This window comes from Felis catus, chromosome C1 (assembly GCF_018350175.1).
Source record: "Felis catus isolate Fca126 chromosome C1, F.catus_Fca126_mat1.0, whole genome shotgun sequence".
Classification (NCBI taxonomy): domain Eukaryota; kingdom Metazoa; phylum Chordata; class Mammalia; order Carnivora; family Felidae; genus Felis; species Felis catus.
This window is the reverse complement of record NC_058375.1, coordinates 56,413,803-56,434,761: the sequence shown is the minus strand read 5'-3', so window position 1 is coordinate 56,434,761 and position 20,959 is coordinate 56,413,803. Positions and strand designations below refer to the sequence as shown.

The window sequence follows — 20,959 nt, the reverse complement described above, 5'->3', positions numbered from 1 at the left end:
TAAGATGTCAATCCTTTCCAGCTTCCCAATGTCATGTGCTAGTTAAATAAATCCTGCCAAAGGTTTATATGAGGTTTTTGTGCCTGTTACCTTACTTTCTTATGCTGACCCTACTAAAGACATGAATGACCTGATTGGTCTAGTCTTGAAGTAGTCATTCTGTCACAGAAATGGACAACCAACAGAAATAAGTTTAATATGATGTAATAACTTCAGTTCTTTATTTCTACTGCCAAAACATGGTGAAATTCCCCTTTCCTTTCCCATCCACTTTGATGCTTCTAGCCTCTCTTCTAAAATCTGTAAAAGACTGATTTGCCTCTGATAAAACTGCTTCCCCAGCCTAAGCCTATTTCTTCTACTGGCCCCTTTCTCTTGATTGTGTACCATGAAAACCCAGAGAGTCCATCTAGTGACAGCTGAACTCTCATGGGGGCAGGGGCAGGTGAGGGTGTGCAACAGAATAGGCAAAAAGTATTCTCTGTATCTGTAGGGAAGATAGGGAAGAGGGGAAGGAGTAGAGAAGACGTGTTAACATTTCTGGCTATAATTATTTTAAAAGAATAACTGTTTATAAAAATAAAACAGTTTATAAAAATAACTGTGGAGAAAAGGTGTTATAGTCCCATTTCACTGTGTAGAAAACTAAGGGCTAATTTCGTGCTCCCTCAAACAACAATACTCCTGGTATTTCTCAGGGAATGACATCTGAAACATGCAAGTTAAAGTTCTTTATGGAATCATCTCTGAGTTGGGGCCAGTCACTGAGTGACAAGGAGAACCTCTGTTTTTAATGACCCAAGATCCAGACCTTCTAGTTCTCTAAATGTTGGTTAATACATCCCTCAGGGGAAGATGACAGGCTAGAGAACGGGCAGTATGTTGCCATCTCCCACCAGATTATTCTTCTCCATCTGTCGACAGCATTGTTATTCCCAAGTTAACATTTAAGTCCTCACTATGTGCAAGGTGCTGAAATAGGCTCTTCCTATTAATTATTTTATCTTCACAAGAAATCTATGGGGTGGGAACTCCTAGTAAAATTTTACAAAAAGGAAACTGGCATTCTGTAAAGCTCTGTAAGTTCCCCAACTGAATTGCTAGTAAGTAATAGAACTAGGATTTGAATCCAAGTTTTGCTTGTTTTGTTTGTTTGTTTGTTTGGTTGGTTGGTTGGTTGGTTGGTTGGTTTGGGGTTTTTTGTTTTTGTTTTTGCATTGACAGCTTTTGCTTTTGACTTCTCTTATTCTGATCTTGTAGAATATTTCATGTTTCTTCAGCAACATAAAGAACCTTCCTGTAAAAGCAGTTCCCTTGCTGCATTGTGATCATTGTTTTTCTCCTGTGGAGTAGTTTTGTGTAAAGAGTAATCTGGGTAAATTTTGAAATATATTAAGAATCCAACAGTTTAAATGGAAAATTCGAATGAATGTTAGGAGTTGATGTCTCATTAGCAAATTTTGTCAATGATCTTTTGGCTTAGGGCAGTGTGTGCCACAACTTCCATTTCTTCTGAATAATAGACCCAGCTCTGGTGAGCTTATTTCTATCATCCTGAAAAATAGAGGTTGGACATGCTCCAGATTATTTCATTGTATTGGAATGTCTTTGTGTTGTAGTATACTGTGAGTGTACGGGCCACTGGCTGGAAGCTGGAATGGAGTTTTGCTTTTTCATCCACTAAACAATTTCATTATGATTGGATTGGACCCACCTTCCCATGGTTTATATTATGGAGATACATTTCATCATGCTGAATACATCAATATGAAGTTTTACAGTTGGCTCTTGTTTGCCCTTGCTTTCTAGCTCAGTTCAGTGGTCTCACCAGTAGTTGGAAGATAGAAAACACCCAGAGACCCTTCTGACCCCTAACAGCAAAAGAACAGAGTAGGATGACTAAGGTCTCTTCCTCTAACAGATGTGAACATCCAAAGGAAATGAGGGGACAAGGGGCCTAGATGGACAAGGCTTGGCAGCCTCTACTCTTGGCACATAAATTGACCCTAATTTAAAAGGATATGTTTTAACCTTAAAAGAATGACTTTTGCCATAACATAGAGTATAGAAATTCCCTTAAGACTCATGGAATTTCTAAGTCAGAAGTGACTAACAGTTAAAATACCACCTTTCACAGTTGAGAGAACTGGGACCCAGTGTTGATCAAATAATTTGCCTGGTTAGTCATATATCCAGCGCTAGAACTCAGCAATCCTGCTTCGTGGGATAATTCATTCTGCCAAGTTTCTTCTCAAATCTGCAGTAGTTCAGGAATAGCAGACCAGTTTGTGGCCCCGAACTGGAACGGTAAATGTGTGAAGGGGTGTCATGGAATGTTAATGCTGAAGAAAGCCCTACAGGCTGTTTTTTCCTCCCCATCTAGTGCTCTAATGTCCTCTGCACGCTTTGCACTCACCAAGTGTTACCAGCAGGAACACCTGTATGCACACAGGTGTGGGCTGTTCATTGTCTTCAACTGGTGACCTTAGGATCCTCAGATTTTACTGATCTCAGATTTCCTTCCTTAGAACCTGCAACTTTGGGACTACCTAGAATAAATCTAATTTCTCTTCCAAATCTCAATCATTCAGGTATTTGACCTTTTATCTGTAACCCCTTCCCTCTGGCCCCCTCTAAACTGAGCTGTTTTCTGTAACAAGATGTGAGCTTCTACATATTCTACCTGTGACAGGATTTATTTTCCTTTGATTCCTTTCCTAGCAAATAACATTACCATCCATCTGCTGCCCATGCAAGAAACGTGGGAACATCCTTGACTTCTCTTTCTCACTCACATCCCACACGGATCAATAGGGTCTGTAAATTCTTCCTCCTAAATAGTGCTTCCTTCCTACTCATGATTGCATCTACCTGTCACCATTCAGAATTCCTGTGTCATCTCAAAAAGTCGGGTACCCATCCCATGCTCCACAGTTCCTTCACACCGGGTCTTCCATTGCTTTTCTTTGCTAGTTCTTTGGGAACTTCCATATATGATTCATTAGACCAGTGAGAAAAATGCCTTTAGAGCTGCTGGGTAAATAAACTGTTCGTATAGCTGAGCTTTGCCCAAATTTCTGTCTGGGCCTATTTTGTAGATTTGACCTCAAAAGTAGGATTTGATGCCTTCAGAAGGGATGTTTGCTTTTCTCTCTAATAAGACTTGTTTGGAGGATGTTAATGAAATGGCCAGAATTTTCCCTCTGTGTGTTCTTAAGAATATAGATTTTGCCATTAAATCTTCAAATATGCAGCCATGAATTCTATACATTTAAGGCAAAGGTGTGAACATTTTATCTCATTTTGTCTCCAGTTTTCTTTCTAGCATGCAGGCATTGATCTCCATAGGGCAGTACTCAAATAGGATAAATCACTCAAATAAGTTAGTCCTACTTTTGAGAACCTCAGTTTTCAGAAAAAATGCTTGAGAGTAGTTGCCTAAACATGCTCCCACAATTTTAATGTTGGCTACAATCCCTTTGGGAGAAATTTTTCAGAAATTACCATGTTTTTCAGGGCTCCTGGGTGGCTCAGTCGGTTAAGTGTCCAACTCTCGGTTTGTCTCGGTAAGTGTCCAACTCTCAGGTCAAGATCTCACAGTTTTGTGAGTTCAAGTCCCACATCAGGCTCCGCACTGGCACTGTGGAGCCTACTTGGGATTCTCTCTCTCTCTCTGTCTCTCTCTCTGTCTCTCTTTCTCTCTCTGTCTCCCTCTCTCTCTGCCCTGCCCCCACTCATGCTGTCTCTCTCTCAAAAAATAAACTTAAAAAAATTTTTTACAAAGAAATTACCGTGTTTTTGCTTGCCTGTTGTCTCTCATACACATTCTTTTGATGTGTAAATTTCTTTCCTGTGGACTGGGATGATAGTATTTCAGTTTAGGAAAAGTTCATTTTGTTGTTGTTGTTGTTGTTGTTGTTGTTGTTGTTGTTGTTGTTGTTATTTGTTTGGGTTTTTTTAAGTTAATTTCTTTTTAGTAATCTCTATACCCAATGTGGGGCTCGAACTTACAACCCTGAGATCAAGGGTCATGTGCTCTGTCTACTGAGCCAGCCAGGTGCCCCTAAATCAGCATAATTTAATGTTAATATGTTTATTATGATAAAAAGACCCTTTAATTCAGGTTTGGAGGATGCACATGTTCAAATCTCTATGCTTGGTGTCACAAGGAGCAATAAAAATGTGGTCCCTCCTCTCAGGAGCTTGTAATTCTGTAGGGTTCAGAAGATATGTTTGCAAATAAAGTGGAATGCTATAATAAGGACATAGACCACATGATCTTGGCATCAGAGGAAGTAAGGATCATTTGTTACTGAAGGGATATTGGTGAAGGCCTCAGGTACTAGCACATTATAGGCATTTAACAAATTGAATGAAGGAGGTGGCACTTGAGATAGAACCTAGAACTAATGAAAATATTAAAATATTTAACAGCCGTGTGGTGATTTTACTTAATTTTGTTATTTCAGGGTTTTTTTTTTAAATTTTTTTTTCAACGTTTATTTATTTTTGGGACAGAGAGAGACAGAGCATGAATGGGGGAGGGGCAGAGAGAGAGGGAGACACAGAATCGGAAACAGGCTCCAGGCTCTGAGCCATCAGTCCAGAGCCTGACGTGGGGCTCGAACTCACGGACCGCGAGATCGTGACCTGGCTGAAGTCGGACGCTTAACCGACTGTGCCACCCAGGCGCCCCTTTCAGGGTTTTTAAAAAACCCAACATTTCCTAAGAGTATGACTGTTAAATTTGCAGTTTACCCTTAAAATTTACCTCTCTGCCTTCAATTCTAGGGAATTCAGAAGTTCTAAGGTCTTACCTTTTCTTTGAATAATCAGGGATTATTCCTGGCATTTGTGAAATTCCAGATAAAGCCATTAATAAGCCTTGTTGACCTTAGCTTGTACTATCCAGCACTGAAGTTCTGACCCTTCAGAATGCCAATGCCCCCTTTTGTTTTTTTAATTGCTTTGCGTTGTTCTGAACAACAGAATAGAGAGAAAAATAAATCAGTAAATTGCATGAAGCTTTCTATTGGGCCGTACAGCCTCCATTCCTTAGTATTTCACATGTGTGAATGGGAGACTTTATCATTTTGGTGTCACTGAGAAAACCTTCGTTAGTTCAGGCTTTTATCTATTTGGTGACTTCCTGAATGTTTCCATGGATGGAGAACTTGCCCTTTCCTGAGTCAAGTTGTGCCATTGTTTGCTCACCCAAATTGTCTAGCCTACCTCTAACTTGTATCCTTGGCCCTTATTCTGCCTACAAGATCTGTCATGGAGTCATCCATGGCAGCTCTGTCATGTGTTCCTGAGTTGGATTTTCTCTAGGCTGAAATTCTAGCCTAGAATCTGAACCCCAGTAAGTTATGGGAGAGTAGCCATTAGTTTCTGTCTGTGCTTTTTGGGAGCTTCTTTCCACCACGCCTTTATGGTGCTCTCTGGAGGTACTTTGTCACCGACTGAGTCTCCCAAATGAGCTATCCTGATGGTTCCCTTTATGTGGTGCCCAGTCCAACGCTGGGTAGCGTCTTGTTGGTGGAGCTTCAGCAAGTTCCCGATGGCCCCAGTCAGTCTTTCTCATCCATCTCTTTGCTCTACACATTACCTCTCAGGTAATTTGAGAGAGCTAATTAATAGTGTGAGCTAATAATCGAGCAATGGAGAGGCAATGTGATGTAGTGGAAGGAGCGTTGGTGGTTTTAGTCTGAGCTCTGCCGCTTGCTGGTGGGACACAACCCATCAATCTTCTCCTGCACGGTAGGGGTCATTGTAATGATTTATCTGTTTACTGTGAGGATTTGATGACCCAAGCATGTGAAAGTGCTTTGTACGATGTAATGTGCAGTCCACATATTAGTTAGTGTTTGTGTTAGTGTTTGTGACAATATTGACAAAAGGAGAATATCTGTGATTTATGAATAATCAATTAGAAGTAACAACTGTGTGAAATTTATAGAGTGTGACAGGTACTCCAGAACAAAGCAGCTGTTTCTCCTACCATGTTTAATTTGGGGCTTTCCTAACCCTAAAATTTTAATGCCAAAATGTACCGGTGGCGAGCTTGCTCATGAAGTGGGGCCGGTTGCCCACCTTTTTGTCACCCCTACGGCTGCAGCTCTGCCAGAGCAGCTTTGGGGGCCCCTCCCAGGGCTCAGAGATTTCCCACACAAGAGCTGGTTCATCCTCCATGCTGGGTTTATGAGATCATAGCCAAGGTAGTAAATTATAAGATGCTATAATTCACTTTCCATAGGTGGTCTTGGCTACATTCCACAGCCTTTTGGCTAAAAGGTGGCTGATTTTGAAGCACTGGCACAAACTCAAAAATTCAGCCCAGATGACTGGTTAGCCGAGCAGTGAGCAATAACATCAACAGATGAGCCATTTGGTTTTTCTGTGAAGGTCTTTTGTGTTTACTTCATGTGCATTTAATTTTTACTGTTTTGAGTATTTCTGGAGTGATGGAGAAATAGTAATTGCAGGCATTTTTCACAGACAGAGGTTAGAAAAAGTAATTTGATGTACTTACATTGAAGTGATTTAGTTTTTCTTTGCTGCTAGATGTTAAAGGTGGGGGTCAGGTTTTTAATCTGAATTCAGGGTTTGGGATTTCTCTCCCAATTAGCACGTCTAATGGTCAACAGATTTTATGTACCCTTTGGTGCCAGGCTGTTTATGTGCATTTTATTTTTTTTCATAAAGATTTTTAACCACCCCCCCCCCCCACTCCAAGCCAAAACTACACCAGTCTTGAGCCTAAAGTAATCTCATGTTTACCACAGCATTTCAGATACTATGTAAGAGTTTGGCTCTGTGTCCCAAAGCACTCTAATTTTTTTCCTCTTGGTTCCAACGTTCCTCATTTCCACGGGATCCAAGCCAGGCAAATAATGGAAGCCAAGTGGTGCTGCTTGCTTGCCGCGTAGGTTCTGACAAATATAGAGTAATTCTTCTATTCTTCAAAGCTGTTACATCTTTGGCTCCAGAACAATGGAGTTTGCAGGCCAAGCATTTAAAATCCTCATCAGCCTGAGATGTAAAACATATAATATTTTTCAATATTTTTTTTATCAGAATGAATTACATGAGCATGTGCTGTAATTTCTGAAACTTTGCCGTCAAAATGGCTGTGTCATTTATGCGTGAGTTTACATGGTAGGGACCTATTAGTAAGTGCTTGACTTTTGTGCGTGCGGTACAAATTACTTTGCATGCAGCTTGGCTGTGTGGTGTGTGTGTATGTGTGTTTGTGTGTTTTGGTGGTAGTAGTTTAGAGGAATGTTCTGCTGTGTTTAAAAATTTAGCTTTCCTAGAACAGATGTTAGCATAATTAACTACTTACTGAAAATTGCTGGCAAGAACGAATTACATTTCACTTAGCATACCCCATTACATGCACTAGGGCATAGCTAGGATAATTCAGAAAATCACCTCTCCAGGTCTTGGCCCTCTAGACTCACTTTCAGCTGCCCAGTAATTGAGATTGAATTGTGAAATAATATTTCACTTAGTAATCTAGTGAGATTTAATTGGTATGGTTGAAATATAGGAGAATTTCATTTTCAAAGTCAGTGGCAGAAGTGGAGTGAATGTCCTGACCATTACAACTTCAGAGCAATTTCAGTAGAGGAATTAACAGACTGAGTCAGTTAATTCCGAGGCACTAAGTCAGTTTAACACAAGTATTTACACTTTCTTTAGCTAAAACTTTTGAAACTGTCATTATAATGGGACATTCTACAACTTGGATACCTGCTGTAGCAGATACTAAGAAATCTTTTTAGGAACTGACCTGGAGGGAACGGTAAGCAGAATTGGCTCAAAGAATTGCTAGTCGTCTAAAAACCTCCCAACTCAACCAGATAATATGATCTGGCTACTTCGTTTGTACAGTATACCCCACATGTTTCCTTTTAACTAGAAATAAAGCAGGAGGTTTTTGAGCTTGAGAAAGGGAGACAGAATCTCTGAGGGAACTCAATTTAACACATTTAAAAGCTAATTTCTAAATTTAGCTGAAGTTTCTTTTAGGTTAAATAAGTGCTTTCGGGGGCCTTTGAATAAAAACTGTACTTGTACAAATAACAGAAATTTATCTGGTCTCCTTGGTTTCTGCCACCTATGTTCCTTTTCCTTTCTTTTCTCCTCTCCTTGAGGCACATCAAAAAATCCTCAACACTCCCTGGAGTTATCCAAGGGCCCGAATACCCAATACATTTCATATAAGTTCTCATTAAGGCAAACATAGATATTCAGATAGGCAAAGTATAGAAGCAATTTGAGTGTCCGATATTTAATGAATTATAAATCCATTTCATTGTGAAACAGTAGAAATTCCTCTACATTACAAAGGGAAAAGTAGTTTTTAGCTACCTTTAGCTTTGTAGCTCAGGTGAATGTTGTGGAGGCTTACATTATCCAGCTACTGCTTTTGTTCTCTACTTTTCCAGATATGGACTGCAGCCAAGTAATTCTTAGTGTGCCCCCAACATTAATCCTCTCCTTTTAAATCAGCCTCAATTCTTCTTTTAAAATAAAGTCTAGGGGTGCCTGGGTGGCTCAGTTAAGCATTTGACTCTTGATTTCAGCTCAGGTCATGATCTCACGGTTAAACATTAAAAAAAAATAAAGTCTTGGGGCACTTGGGTGGCTCAATTGGTTGGAGCTTGGAGCCTGCTATGGATTCTGTGTTTCTCTCGCCTGCGCGTGCTCTCTCTCTCTCTCTCTCTCTCTCTCTGCCCTTCCCCTGCTCACGCTCTGTCTCTCTCACTCCCTCAAAAATAAATAAACATTGGGGTGCCTGGGTGGCTCAGGCCATTAAGCGTCCAACTTTGGCTCAGGTCATGATCTCACGGTTCATGAGTTCGAGCCCCACATCGGGCTCTGTGCTGACAGCTCAGAACCTGGAGCCTGCTTCAGACTCTGCGTCTCCCTCTCTCTCTCTGCCCCTCCCCCACTCACACGCTGTCTGTCTGTCTCTCTCTCTCAAAAATAAACATTAAAAAAATTTTTTTAAAGAAACAAACATTTAAAAATTTTTTTTAAAGAAACAAACATTAAAAAAATTTTTTTAAATGAAGTCTAATATCTACTTTCTATTTTCTAATATCCAAAATCTTTTAGGAATGAGGTAGAAAATAAATAAATGACATTATAAGACACAGATAAATAAACCAAGCATTTGTATTTTTATGGGTGTGAAGATCATGACAGCAGATTTTTAACTGTCACTAGATTTCAAGAGTTAGAGCAACCTCCTTGAGTCAGTAGAAGAAGGTATCTGTTAGCAATTATGTATACATTGTTTAAATCAGGGTGTATAGTTTTGTTTTCATTTCTGTCAGCTAATTGCTATGGTGAAAGTAAAATTCTCTGAAATATTTCTTAAATATATTTGACCATTTTTACCTAAAATCATTACTTTTTCAAACTGAGGAGTTCTGATTATTAATGTTCATAAACATAACTTACCTTGTTTTTACATGCAGTTTTCTTTCTTTTTTTTTTTTTTAAGTTTATTTACTTATTTTGAGAGAGAGCCTGAGAGAGAACAAGCGGGGAAGGGGCAGAGAGAAGGAGAGACAGAATCCCAAGAAGGCTCTGCACCATCAGCCCAGAGCCCAATGCAGGGCTCAAACTCATGAACTGTGAGAGCATGACCTGAATTGAGATCAAGAGTCAGATGCTCAACCGACTGTGCCACCCAGGTGCCCCATGACTTACCCTTTTAACTGGTCTGTTCTGCACATTGCTTCCCCTTATAGCCCAAAGCAGATTAATCTTTAAATATCACCTTTGTTGCAGGAATATATTCTTCCTCTGGTTTAGGTGATCTAGACTTCAAAGGGGCTCCTGGAAGGCCCAGTTGCCAGGATAGAAGGCAGACCTTCTCCTTTCCCTCCCCACCACCCTCCTCCTTTTCTTTCCAGGAGAGTTCACGGCTAGCCTCGTGGCTACCTACAGGACAGAGATGGTGTCTCAGAAGGAAAGAGCCCCCTAAATACAAACTCTCTGTTATTTGTGGATCTTTCTTTATTCTTCCTTACATCGCTCTGTAGAGTGGAGCAGAGCTGGTAGGGAGCAGAAGCCGAAGCACCCTAGTAGAAGGATGCCGCTAATTAGAGGAAGCACACAAAGTTAGGCTGATGCTACATTTTCAACTATCAAATGATCTCTTTATAAATTTTAATACTCAGACATCTGCAGAACTTACTATGATATGCTAGATATCCTGTGATCTGGCACAAGCTCTTCTTCAGTGTCTTCCCCACTCGGCTGTCCCCCTTTTCCCTCTGGCCAACTGACACGTGCTCTCTTTCAAGGCTAAGTCCAGGCCTCCTGAAGTAGTACCGCCAACCCCACCCCTCTTTACTGCTGGTGCATCCTGCGCAAACCTCTGTCTGAGCAAGTTTCAATCAGGATGTACTTCTCTGCCAACTTCTCAGCCTCCCACACTCAACTGTGAGCAACTCGGGGTCTGGGACTGTCATTTGACTCTATCTTTAGTTAGCACAATGCCCGCATAATAATGATATTCCTAGATAATTGCTAAAGGAACCTTCTTTACTTGTAATAAAGCAAAGAAAGAAATAGTCTGTGCTGGCTTAAACGGAGACCATGTGTCATGTTAGCATGTTGTTTTAATTTTATTTTAACTTTTCTAGGAGCCAACTAAGTCTTGTATCTCTGTCCAACTCTTTAATGACAGGTTCTGGAGGGAGTAGGGGCTAATGATTTGATGTTGACTCAACTTTGAGCATGATAGCGGTAGTGGTTGGCTAGATGGTAATTTGTAAACTGGACAGCCATTTGAGACGCTATAACAGGAAGCTGGCTGGAGTCAATGAATATTGTTCCAAAAGGAGTACAGGTTTAGTCATTGTTCACTTACATTTTTACTCAAGGTTATGTTGTAATGATGACTGGAATTTTTACCTCACTCTAGCGAATTCATTTCTCTTACCTCCCCAGTATCTTTCTGTTGCCCTTTCTCAGGTAATGTCAGGATAAATGTAGCATCCGAAATTATAATTACTTTTTACTGTGAATTATTTATTGCCCGTTAACCCCATCATTTGTACATTTCACATGGCTGGAAAGCTGATGTCTATTGGGTTCACTGTAGCATCGAAGAGTACCTAGTGCAAAGTAGGTACTTAAGACATATTTGGTGAATGTAGTATGAACCTTTGTAATTTATGTTAATTGAAGAGCCACTGAATTTTCAAAGAAGCTTCAAGATGAGTTTGTGCAGTTTTTCACCACCTCGAGTTAGAAGTCTTATTGATTTCATATCCCTTTAAAATTAAATGTCATATAGTATCACATTTCACAATTCCTGTACTGTAGCAGAGAGGTGGAGGAGGCCAAAAATACTGGCAGTTGAAGTCCAGATAAGGAAAGAAAAAATGGCCCATGTTTGACATAGTAAACGGAGCTGAACTCAAAACAGGTCAGAGTTTTCAATGAATAACTTGTGGTTTTATGACTTCTTTACATGATCTAAATGCGGTCTTAAGCTACCACGAGTTAACCAATCCACAGTGCCTGGGCAAATTCACTTTTGGCCAGATTGCTCTGACTACTAAATTGCCCTGATGTTAAAGTAGCTTTTGGCCCATTTTTTTTTCTCCCCAAGTAAATGCTATGGATGGGTAGAGGGGGACATTTATAATGTGTGCTGAGGCAGCTGGGTGATATTGCATTACTATCCTAGGAATACTGAGGAGTGGTTATTTTTAGCTTTCACCTGAGCAAACATGACTCAGTTTGTTGACCTGAATCCATCCAGCCCCTTCTTAAATATACAAACTCTATTAATCCTTAAACCACGCTAGTGACTAAGTAGGGCCTTCATTACATATACCTGTTAGTTGATTGTGGCTTCTTCAAAGGTTGCAGATAATTTCAACATCCTCCATTTTATTCTTTTCTCTTACAGTAATATCCTTCATACTTCTTTTTTTTTATTTAAAGACAGAAAGTAAACTTTTTTTAAATTTTAGACACTGTTTTACGATGCATGTAGTCACAATTTTGTCTGTAGCTAGTGAAAACACTTTCTATTAGGTATTATCTTTGTTTTTAGTTCTCCGATAGGCTTTCTACCTAAAGAAACACCTGGGAATTCACTTTTAACTGTTGTAGGAGATTGTCCTAAGTTGTAAATATATTATTGCGAGAACATGAACTGTCCATGTTTGAATATCAGAATGTCTTTTTTACTTTCTCAAACAATACAAATATTTTGTGTTTTGAGCACTACTGGAAAAATTGAAGATGTTGAATTATCTTTAGGTATTTAAGGTATGTAAAAGGTTTTTGAGACTAGAGACTAGTCTCAAAATTTATTTATTTATTTATTCATGTGTAGAAAAATATTTGTGATTCCCATAGTATAACTTGAGATGCACTTGAGGCTTCTCCAAGTTCATTGCCATGAGATTTATGAAAATATTAGTATTCCTGGGATTTTTTTTTCTGTATGCAAGATACACTAGACTAATGAAAGAATGAAAATAATTCAGGCCGCTACAAAGGCAGGCGTTCACTGTGTCCATTAAAAATGCAGCCTTTGTGCCCGTAAAGTGTTCAGCTTCTCTGTTATTAAGTTTGGAATGTGGTTTTGGAGCTTAGCTGAGGAACTCAGCTAGTTATTTTTCATTTTGGTCTAAGGAGGGAGAGACTTGTTTTTCAAAGGGGGGGGGGGGGAGGGAAGAAATTAAAAAAGGTTAGGTTCATTTTAGAAGAATCGAAGTTTTAAAATGTAGTAACTATTTTCTGCAGCAAATAGTCAGTTTGAGTATGTTAGCCAAAAATAGAATTCATGACTTTTGTCTCCCTGTTTATTTCTCCAGCCACATTAAAAAGCATTCAGTTAAATGTGCCATTTAGTTTTTCTAATGTCAGAGGGCTATTTGGCTGAGTCAGCATAACCAAAGTTTGATTGATTCATATTTCTAATAAGCTAGAAGTCTGACTTTATGTGGATTACATGTAAAATGTCTTCGTGATACAGCTTTGGGTTTTATTTTTTATTTTTTTTAATTTTTTTTTAACGTTTTTATTTTGAGAGACAGAGCATGAACGGGGGAGGGGCAGAGAGAGAGGGAGACACAGAATCAGAAGCAGGCTCCAGGCTCTGAGCCATCAGCCCAGAGCCCAACTTGGGGCTCGAACTCACGGACCGCGAGATCGTGACCTGAGCTGAAGTCGGACGCTTAACCGACTGAGCCACCCAGGCGCCCCACAACTTTGGGTTTTAAAGAAAACCTTCCCTTGCATGGATTTGTGGTGCTTCTGTGGTGTACTGAAAGACTTTCAGCTAGAGTTCAGTTGTGCTGTGTTTCTGGGTAAGTTTTAGTAGACATTGCCCCAACTCTCTGCAAACATAACATTTTACTACTCAAAATTTACCATTAGGACAGATATTTAGGGATAGAAAAATGTGTATTTGAGCATTAGAAGCAGGGCAAATATTAATAATGTACCCTTTTGCCTCCTAAGTGACTTTCCTCTTGCTTTACATATTTCTCTAGGTGTTATCTGATCTCTATTACAAAAGAAATGATTTCTGCTCCTAAAAGGTCTGAAAGTACAGTATGCCAATTATAATATGCACAGAATTAGACGTTTAAACTTGCATAATTTATAATGTTTTCTTTTACCTGCTCATTTCCAGAGATAAGTTTTATAAATACATTTTAAAAATATATTGTAATACCAGGACCCACATGATGAAAACTGAAAATTTTCAAAGAATATAAACATGAACTCTAGTTAATGGAGAAGCAATCGTTGTTCTTGGATAGGAAAACTAAATGTTGAGAAAGGATGCCAATTCTGTCCACATTCATTTGTAGATTTAATGCAATTTCAGTCAAATCCCAGCGAAAGGATAAAAAGGATAAACTTGAATGGATTTGTGGAGGGGATTTACCCTACCAGATACTGATACAAACCATCATTTTATTGGATTCAAAACAATGTTGTATTGAGCCATGATGTGACAGTCCAATACATGAAATAGAGCAGATTTCCCAAAAACATCTATTTGGTTTACATGAGATAAACCAACAAGAAAGGAGAGTCCGTTCAGTAAAGAATAATTTAAATATTTAGAAAAAATAAAACTTAGAACCTCACTTCATCTTTTACATCAAAAAAAATTTCATATGGACCAACTATTTAAATATTTAAGAAAAAAAATTGTAAAAAAAATAACTAGAAATTAATAAAGGTGGCTGTTCATTAAATTTGGATATAAAGAAAGTCTAAGCACAAAATCATGAGAAAAAGCAAAACAGACATTCTACATAAAATCTGGAACTTCTCTAGATTTAAGTATGCCATAAACAAATTTAGACAGCAGATGGGAAAGTTAAGGTAAGTTACTAGCAAAAAATATTAGGCAAATAATTATTTGTAGACAACCTTTATAAGCGAGGGGGATTTTGAGAAATTAAATTTGGTGTTATCATGTGACTGATTATTTTGCAAACACTGGTTGAAAATTTTTAATCATATAAAAATGTAATAGCTAATTTTTGTACTTTTCATGTGCTCAAACACTGTTCACAGTACATACTTTTCATGTTAACTCCTTTAATGTATACAATGACTCACAGAAGTACGTATTATTGTTTTTAAAAACATTTTTTTGATGTTTATTTATTTTTGACAGGGAGAGAGAGAGAGAGAGAGACAGAGAGACAGAGAAACAGAGCATGAGCGGGGAAGGGGCAGAGAGAGAGGGAGACACAGACTCCGAAACAGGCTCCGGGCTCTGAGCTGTCAGCACAGAGCCTGATGCAGGGCTTGAACTCACAGACTGCGAGATGGTGACCTGAGCTGAAGTCGGACGCCCAACCGACTGAGCCACCCAGGTGCCCCAGAAGTACATACTATTGTTATTGCCATTTAAGAGATGAAAAAAATACACATAGAGAGCTTTAGTAATTCACCCAAAAATTTCTTAGTGTGAATGAGTGGTGACACAGGTAGGAATTAGGGAATCAGGATGGGGCACCAGGCAGGTTGGCCTGGAGCTGGTGGTACTCACCACTGAACTACTCTGCTTCTTTAAGTGAATGAAAAGAAAAAGCTACAAACCTATGTATGTTGTGATCCTGTTTTATAGAAATGTATGTTAATATGTATGTATTTTAAAGTCATATAATTCGTTTGTAATTTTTTATCTAATTACACACTCATAGAAAAGACAGTATTTTGATATTTTTCCAACAGTGTTACTTCCCTCTAGTGGGATTTTGGGTGAATGTTGTTTTGAACTTTAAGATTTCTGTATTTTACAGATTTTCTTTTATAATCACCTAACTGTTTTACAATCACAAAACAGTGTTTTGGGGTTTTTTTAATGTTACGTAGTTCAGGTGTGATGATGTCTATTGAAATGCACAGATCAAAAGCATGGCTTTTATATATCTCTGAAGTAGCAGTCAGTGTTTCAGTTTCTACCTCTGATAGGTACCATACTAAGTGAGGGCCTGAGGTCAACATAGTTCTCTTTCTCGATCAAAAGCAGGGTTAGAACTAAGGAGAATCTTAGAAACCTACTGTCTTGGTCAATCTTAGAAACTAACCATCTTGTTTCTCAGATGAGTGTCCTGAAACCACTAGATTTAACCAATTTACCCAAGATGAACTGACAGTAAGTTGTTCAACCAGGCTTCAGATGCAGGACTTCTGACTTCAGACACTGTGCTCTGTGAAGTCCCAGAACCCTCCAAGCCCTGAGGCCTGTGGGAACTGAAGCACAGTTGATTTTTGTGACATTTGTTTGGAGTAAGGAAGTAACGGAACCAAAGTGGTTACAAATACATTCTTTCAATAAAAGTGATGGTGATTGAAGACATAATGGGAAGGCTCTTAGAGATACTTTGTGACACCTGTGGAGGTCACTGAAGGATCCTCACCTGGATTTGGGGGATCCCTAGATATTACTGATCCCAATTATAGAAGGCGATATAAAAATTGGGGACAAATGTTAGCCAAAAATGAGCACTTCAGTGGATGATTTTTTTAAATGAGAAAACATTTTTTTTTCAGCTCCAGGGCCCACGACGGCAGTGTCCTACATGTCAGTGAAATGTGTGGATGTCCGTAAAAACCATCACAAGACAAAATGGTTAATGCCTTGGGGACCCAACCAATGCGACAAGATCCGAGACATCGAGGAAGCAATTCCAAGGGAAATTGAAGCCAATGACATTGTGTTTTCTGTCCACATTCCCCTTCCCTCCATGGAGATGAGTCCTTGGTTCCAATTCATGCTGTTTATCCTGCAGCTGGACATTGCATTCAAGCTGAACAACCAAATCAGTAAGTGTTCTCTCTTATCCCTTTACTACTTTGGACATTTTTCCCTTCAGGTTCTTTCGGAGCCAGTTCTGATAACAGAAAATGAAAACATTAATAGCAGAAAATTACTGACTACTTGCTAGGCACTCTTCTGAATATCCTACTTTTACTAATCCGTTTCATATTCCTAGCAATTTTGTGAGATAAGTCTTATTATTTCATTTTACAGATAGAAACCTTGGGCATCAGTGAGGTTGCTTAAGGTCAGGTGAGAGAGTAGAAGGGCTAGGATTCAAACCCATGCAGCTTGGCTTCAAAGTCTTGCCCTAAACGCCAACCTTTCTTACCTTTCTAGTGTTAAGAAGGAACTCATCCCAGCAGAGAGATTTGAGGATTTCTTAAAGGTCCCATGTTGAAAAAAGCCATCATATTAGTCAAGATCCCTGTCAAAATGGGAATGTCAACCCATGAGCACCCATTTTCCCATAAAACTAGGGTTTTGTTTGTTTGTTTGTTTTTTTGTTTGTTGTGTGCGTGTGTATGTGTGTTTAGCTTACTCAGTTGTGGTTCAAGATTCTGAGGACATGAGACATATACACATTGCATGAGCAGGAGATTACTGGATGATTTCTGGAAGACAGATCTATGTGTGGCATCTGAGAACAATATAGGGAAACTTAGGTTGAGAAGGAAGAAAACACTTCTTTTTAATGTTTTATTTATTTTTGAGAGAGAGAGAGAGAGAGAGCGTGCAAGTGAGGGAGATGCAGAGAGGGAGGGGACAGAGGATCCGATGCTGGGGCTTAAACTCACAAACCTTGAGATCATGACCTGAGCTGAAGTCGGGTGCTCAAGCAACTGAGCCACCCAGGTGCCCCTAGGAAGAAAACATTTTTTACTGACACAGGATCCGGGGTGAGATGGAAAGAGGAAAAGGTGTGTTGGAGTCCTCTCTGCCTGAGGCATGCCCATGGATTAAAGCATCACTGTTTCCAATTCTTATTTTCCTGTATAGGCAATAATCTCAATATTTAATCATTAATTTCATTTTCTACAGGAGTTACCAATACATGTGCTTGATTGGCCTCTTATTGGGAACAAAAAGATATGCTAAGATGACTTTCCAGAATGGAGAGCCTCTTCCATTCATTCAGTCTCTTACCCATTATTTCAAACTGTTGTGGAGTGCCTACTACCACTAGGCATTGTGCTGATGGCTAGACATATGGATACAGATACAGTTGAAGACACTGTCCTTTAAGGGGTTTATAGTCAAGTGGCAATGATGAGCAAATAAACAATCATTCTAGTATGATGTGTTAGGGGCTGCAACCACGGTGTGCACAGGAGGCTGTGGAAATACAAAGAAAAGTCTTTAGAACGTGGAAAGGGAAGACTGCCTTGGCACACACGTACATGTGTGTATGTACGTGCGTGTGTGTGTGTGTAGAAGAGAGCAAATAGATATTTAAAGTGAGTGTCAAAGAGTGAAAACCCAGATGAGGAGTTGGGGGTGAGGGTGGGGACAAATAAAAGAACATTCAAGCTAGAAGGAATGGCTGATATGAAGGTCCAGATTTGCACAGCCTGAAGCATTCCGTGGTGTATTTTGTATTTCACATGTTCACATTCTCTTGCCTATTTGCCTTCTTCATTGTTTGTGTAACACATTTATTCATTCACTCATTCAAACTTCATTATGTCCCAACCATATGTTAAACACTAAGTACTAAGGATACAAGACTGAACAAGAACATGTTCTTTTAAGAAGTTGGGAAAGACAGTGTTTGGGAAACATTTGACTTACCAAAAAGAAAGATATGTGCTACAATGAGAGGAATATGCAATGTTGTGACACTGTGATTCGTAAGAAATGTGTATTTAGTCATTCAGATCACCAAAATATACTTCCTCATATATATTTGGTCTTTATCCAGTTCCTGGCTTACAGTTCCCACAACCCTTGGAATTTCCTGAGCGATAAGAACAATGGGAGCATCTTTTATTATAATATTTGGTACATCAAATGGGTGTCTTGTTCATAACAAGCCCCTTTCCACCACAACTGGGCTTATATATTGGGCTGACTTTTGGAAAGCACTAAGGGTGGGGGCTGGTTGCCAGGGGAACCAAGCATGAAAACTCTTGATTTTCAGGGAGGGGAGAGGAGCTGGAGGTCGACTCAGTCACCAATAGCCAAAGATTTAGAGTCATGCCTATGTAATGAGACCTCCATAAAAACCCCAAAGGAAGGGATTTCAGAGAGCTCCCAGGTTGGGAAGCCGGAACACCTCCTATGCTACCCTGCTGGGCCCCAAGCTTTATGAGGAAACAAGGAATTCCTTCCTTCCTTCCTTCCTTCCTTCCTTCCTTCCTTCCTTCCTTCCTTCCTTCCTTTCTTTCTTTTTAATGTTTGTTTATTTTTTTTTTTAAATTTTTTTTTTCAACGTTTATTTATTTTTGGGACAGAGAGAGACAGAGCTTGAACGGGGGAGGGGCAGAGAGAGAGGGAGACACAGAATCAGAAACAGGCTCCAGGCTCTGAGCCATCAGCCCAGAGCTTGACGCGGGGCTCGAACTCACGGAGTGCGAGATCGTGACCTGGCTGAAGTCGGACGCTTAACCGACTGCGCCACCCAGGCGCCCCTGTTTGTTTATTTTTGAGAGCGATTGGGAGGAACAGACAGAGACAGAGAATCCGAAGCGAGCTCTGCACCGGGACTTGAACTCATGAACCATGAGATCATGACCTGAACCAAAGTAGGACACTCAACCCACTGAGACACCCAGGCGCCCCCAAGAAGGAATTTCACTAGGGACCTTGCCCCATGTAACTCTGATCTGGCTGTTGATTCATATCCTTTGTAATAAATTGGTAATCTAGTGAGTTAATGGGTTTTCTGAATTCTTTGAACTGCTCTAGCAGATTAAACCCAAGTAGGGTTTTGTGGGAACCTCTAATTTTATAGCCAGTTGGTCAGAAGTACAGGTAGCACCCTGGGCCTGAGATTGGCATGTAAAGCGGAAGGTGCCCTGTGGAACTGAGCCCTTACCCTTTGGGATTAGGTGCCATCTCCAGTTAGATAGTGTCAGAATTGAGTTGTGTTGTAGGACACTCTGCTGGTGTCAGAGAATTGTTGGATATGGGAGTACCCACTCCCAATACCCACACACATGTGCGCGCGCGCGCGCGCACACACACACACACACACACACACACACACACACACCCTATTTGGTGATCAGAACCTATTATATATATGTTAACAACTTCACAAATGAATTACTTCCCAGCAAATATTAATCCTAAATATTAAAAATGCCTTCAGTGGTGAGGCTTTAACTTAAACATTTCTATATGTAGATGAATTTCAATGTCTTCTGTTTTTTTCTCTCTCAAGTATGTATTCTGCCTCCAAAATATATTTTATCTTCATCTAGAAAAAAGATTGTACTAAAGATTCTCTTACCTTAAAAAAATTGTTAAATTTCTCGTAACATGAGGGCTCATACCTGATGGGGGCAGACTAAAAAATTAAGATCAGCAACTAACAGCTCCTTCAATGAATGTATAAAGTAACTGACACCATAGAGCCATCAAGAAAACCAGGTCAATAAAATACTTTTTTGGGGCAGTAGCTATAGGTGAGAGCTGTTAACTTTAATATGAGAAGGTTACATGTTAGGTTTGTGGGAATATTTTTTCCCTACATTTATTCTCTATACCTTTGTTTACGGACACTGAGGAAGGCATCAATTAAATAGTGATTACTTGTCTGCTTATAGAGAGATTTTTAATTGTAATAATATTTATAAGACGCTGGAGGTCTATGTTTTCCTCTGATCCTATGTGAACACATGAGACTGCTGTCTACTTTTTATATTTTATCATTAGTTTGGATGCCTTTCTGGCAGAAGCAGTAGGACAAGAAAGAAGGGATCAGGGGTGTGGTAAATAGGATCCTATTATATGTGAATGACTTCCTGCTTATCAGAGATTCAGCTGTAACAATATTACCTCAAATGTAAGGAGAAGTCAGGACCAATTCTATTTTTTTCTTTAAACTTTCTTAGGCAGCCGATGAAATGAGTTCCGGATTTCAAATAAGAGATTTTACCTATTTGATATGTAAAATTTTTCTCTATCTATCTAATAAGCATACCTTTGAAGAGTCTTTGAGCAGATAAAATAATCTAAGAATTATGTATTGTATTTTAATTTGAAAGGGAGAGCACCACTGGGGAAGAGGGAGTGGGGGGGGGTGCGGGGAGAGAAAGAGAGAATATGAATATCTTAAGCAGGCTCCACACTCAGCATGGAGCCCGATGAGGGGTTCTATCCCATGACCGTGGTATCATGACCTGAGTTGAAATCAAGAGTCAGACATTCAACCAACTGAGCCACCCAGATGCCCTAAGAATTATATATTTTAAATGACTTTTAGTCATTTGATATTAAATGTATATTCTTTTCAGACTTTTCCATTTAAGATAATACTGGTTTTAGCTAGAATTTGAGATCTTGACAAACCCTCAGAAACTGGAAAATATTGACTTACTCTTTAAAAGCTTGTCATTACGTAATCAGTTCTAAGATTTCATCAGATTGATGCCTTGGGGGGGGGGGAGTGATGAC

The 20,959-nt window shown here is 39.5% G+C and overlaps 1 protein-coding gene across 3 annotated transcripts in view; it reads left to right on the top strand.

The window, feature by feature from the left end:
- Window positions 1–20,959, top strand: part of WLS (Wnt ligand secretion mediator) — a 101,605-nt gene that overhangs the window by 26,790 nt on the left and 53,856 nt on the right. For all 3 annotated transcript variants that reach the window (XM_045035998.1, XM_003990178.6, XR_006584378.1), the window contains exon 2: window positions 16,072–16,344. In XM_045035998.1, the coding sequence (XP_044891933.1) occupies window positions 16,072–16,344 (273 nt within the window). The remainder of the gene's footprint in view (window positions 1–16,071; window positions 16,345–20,959) is intronic.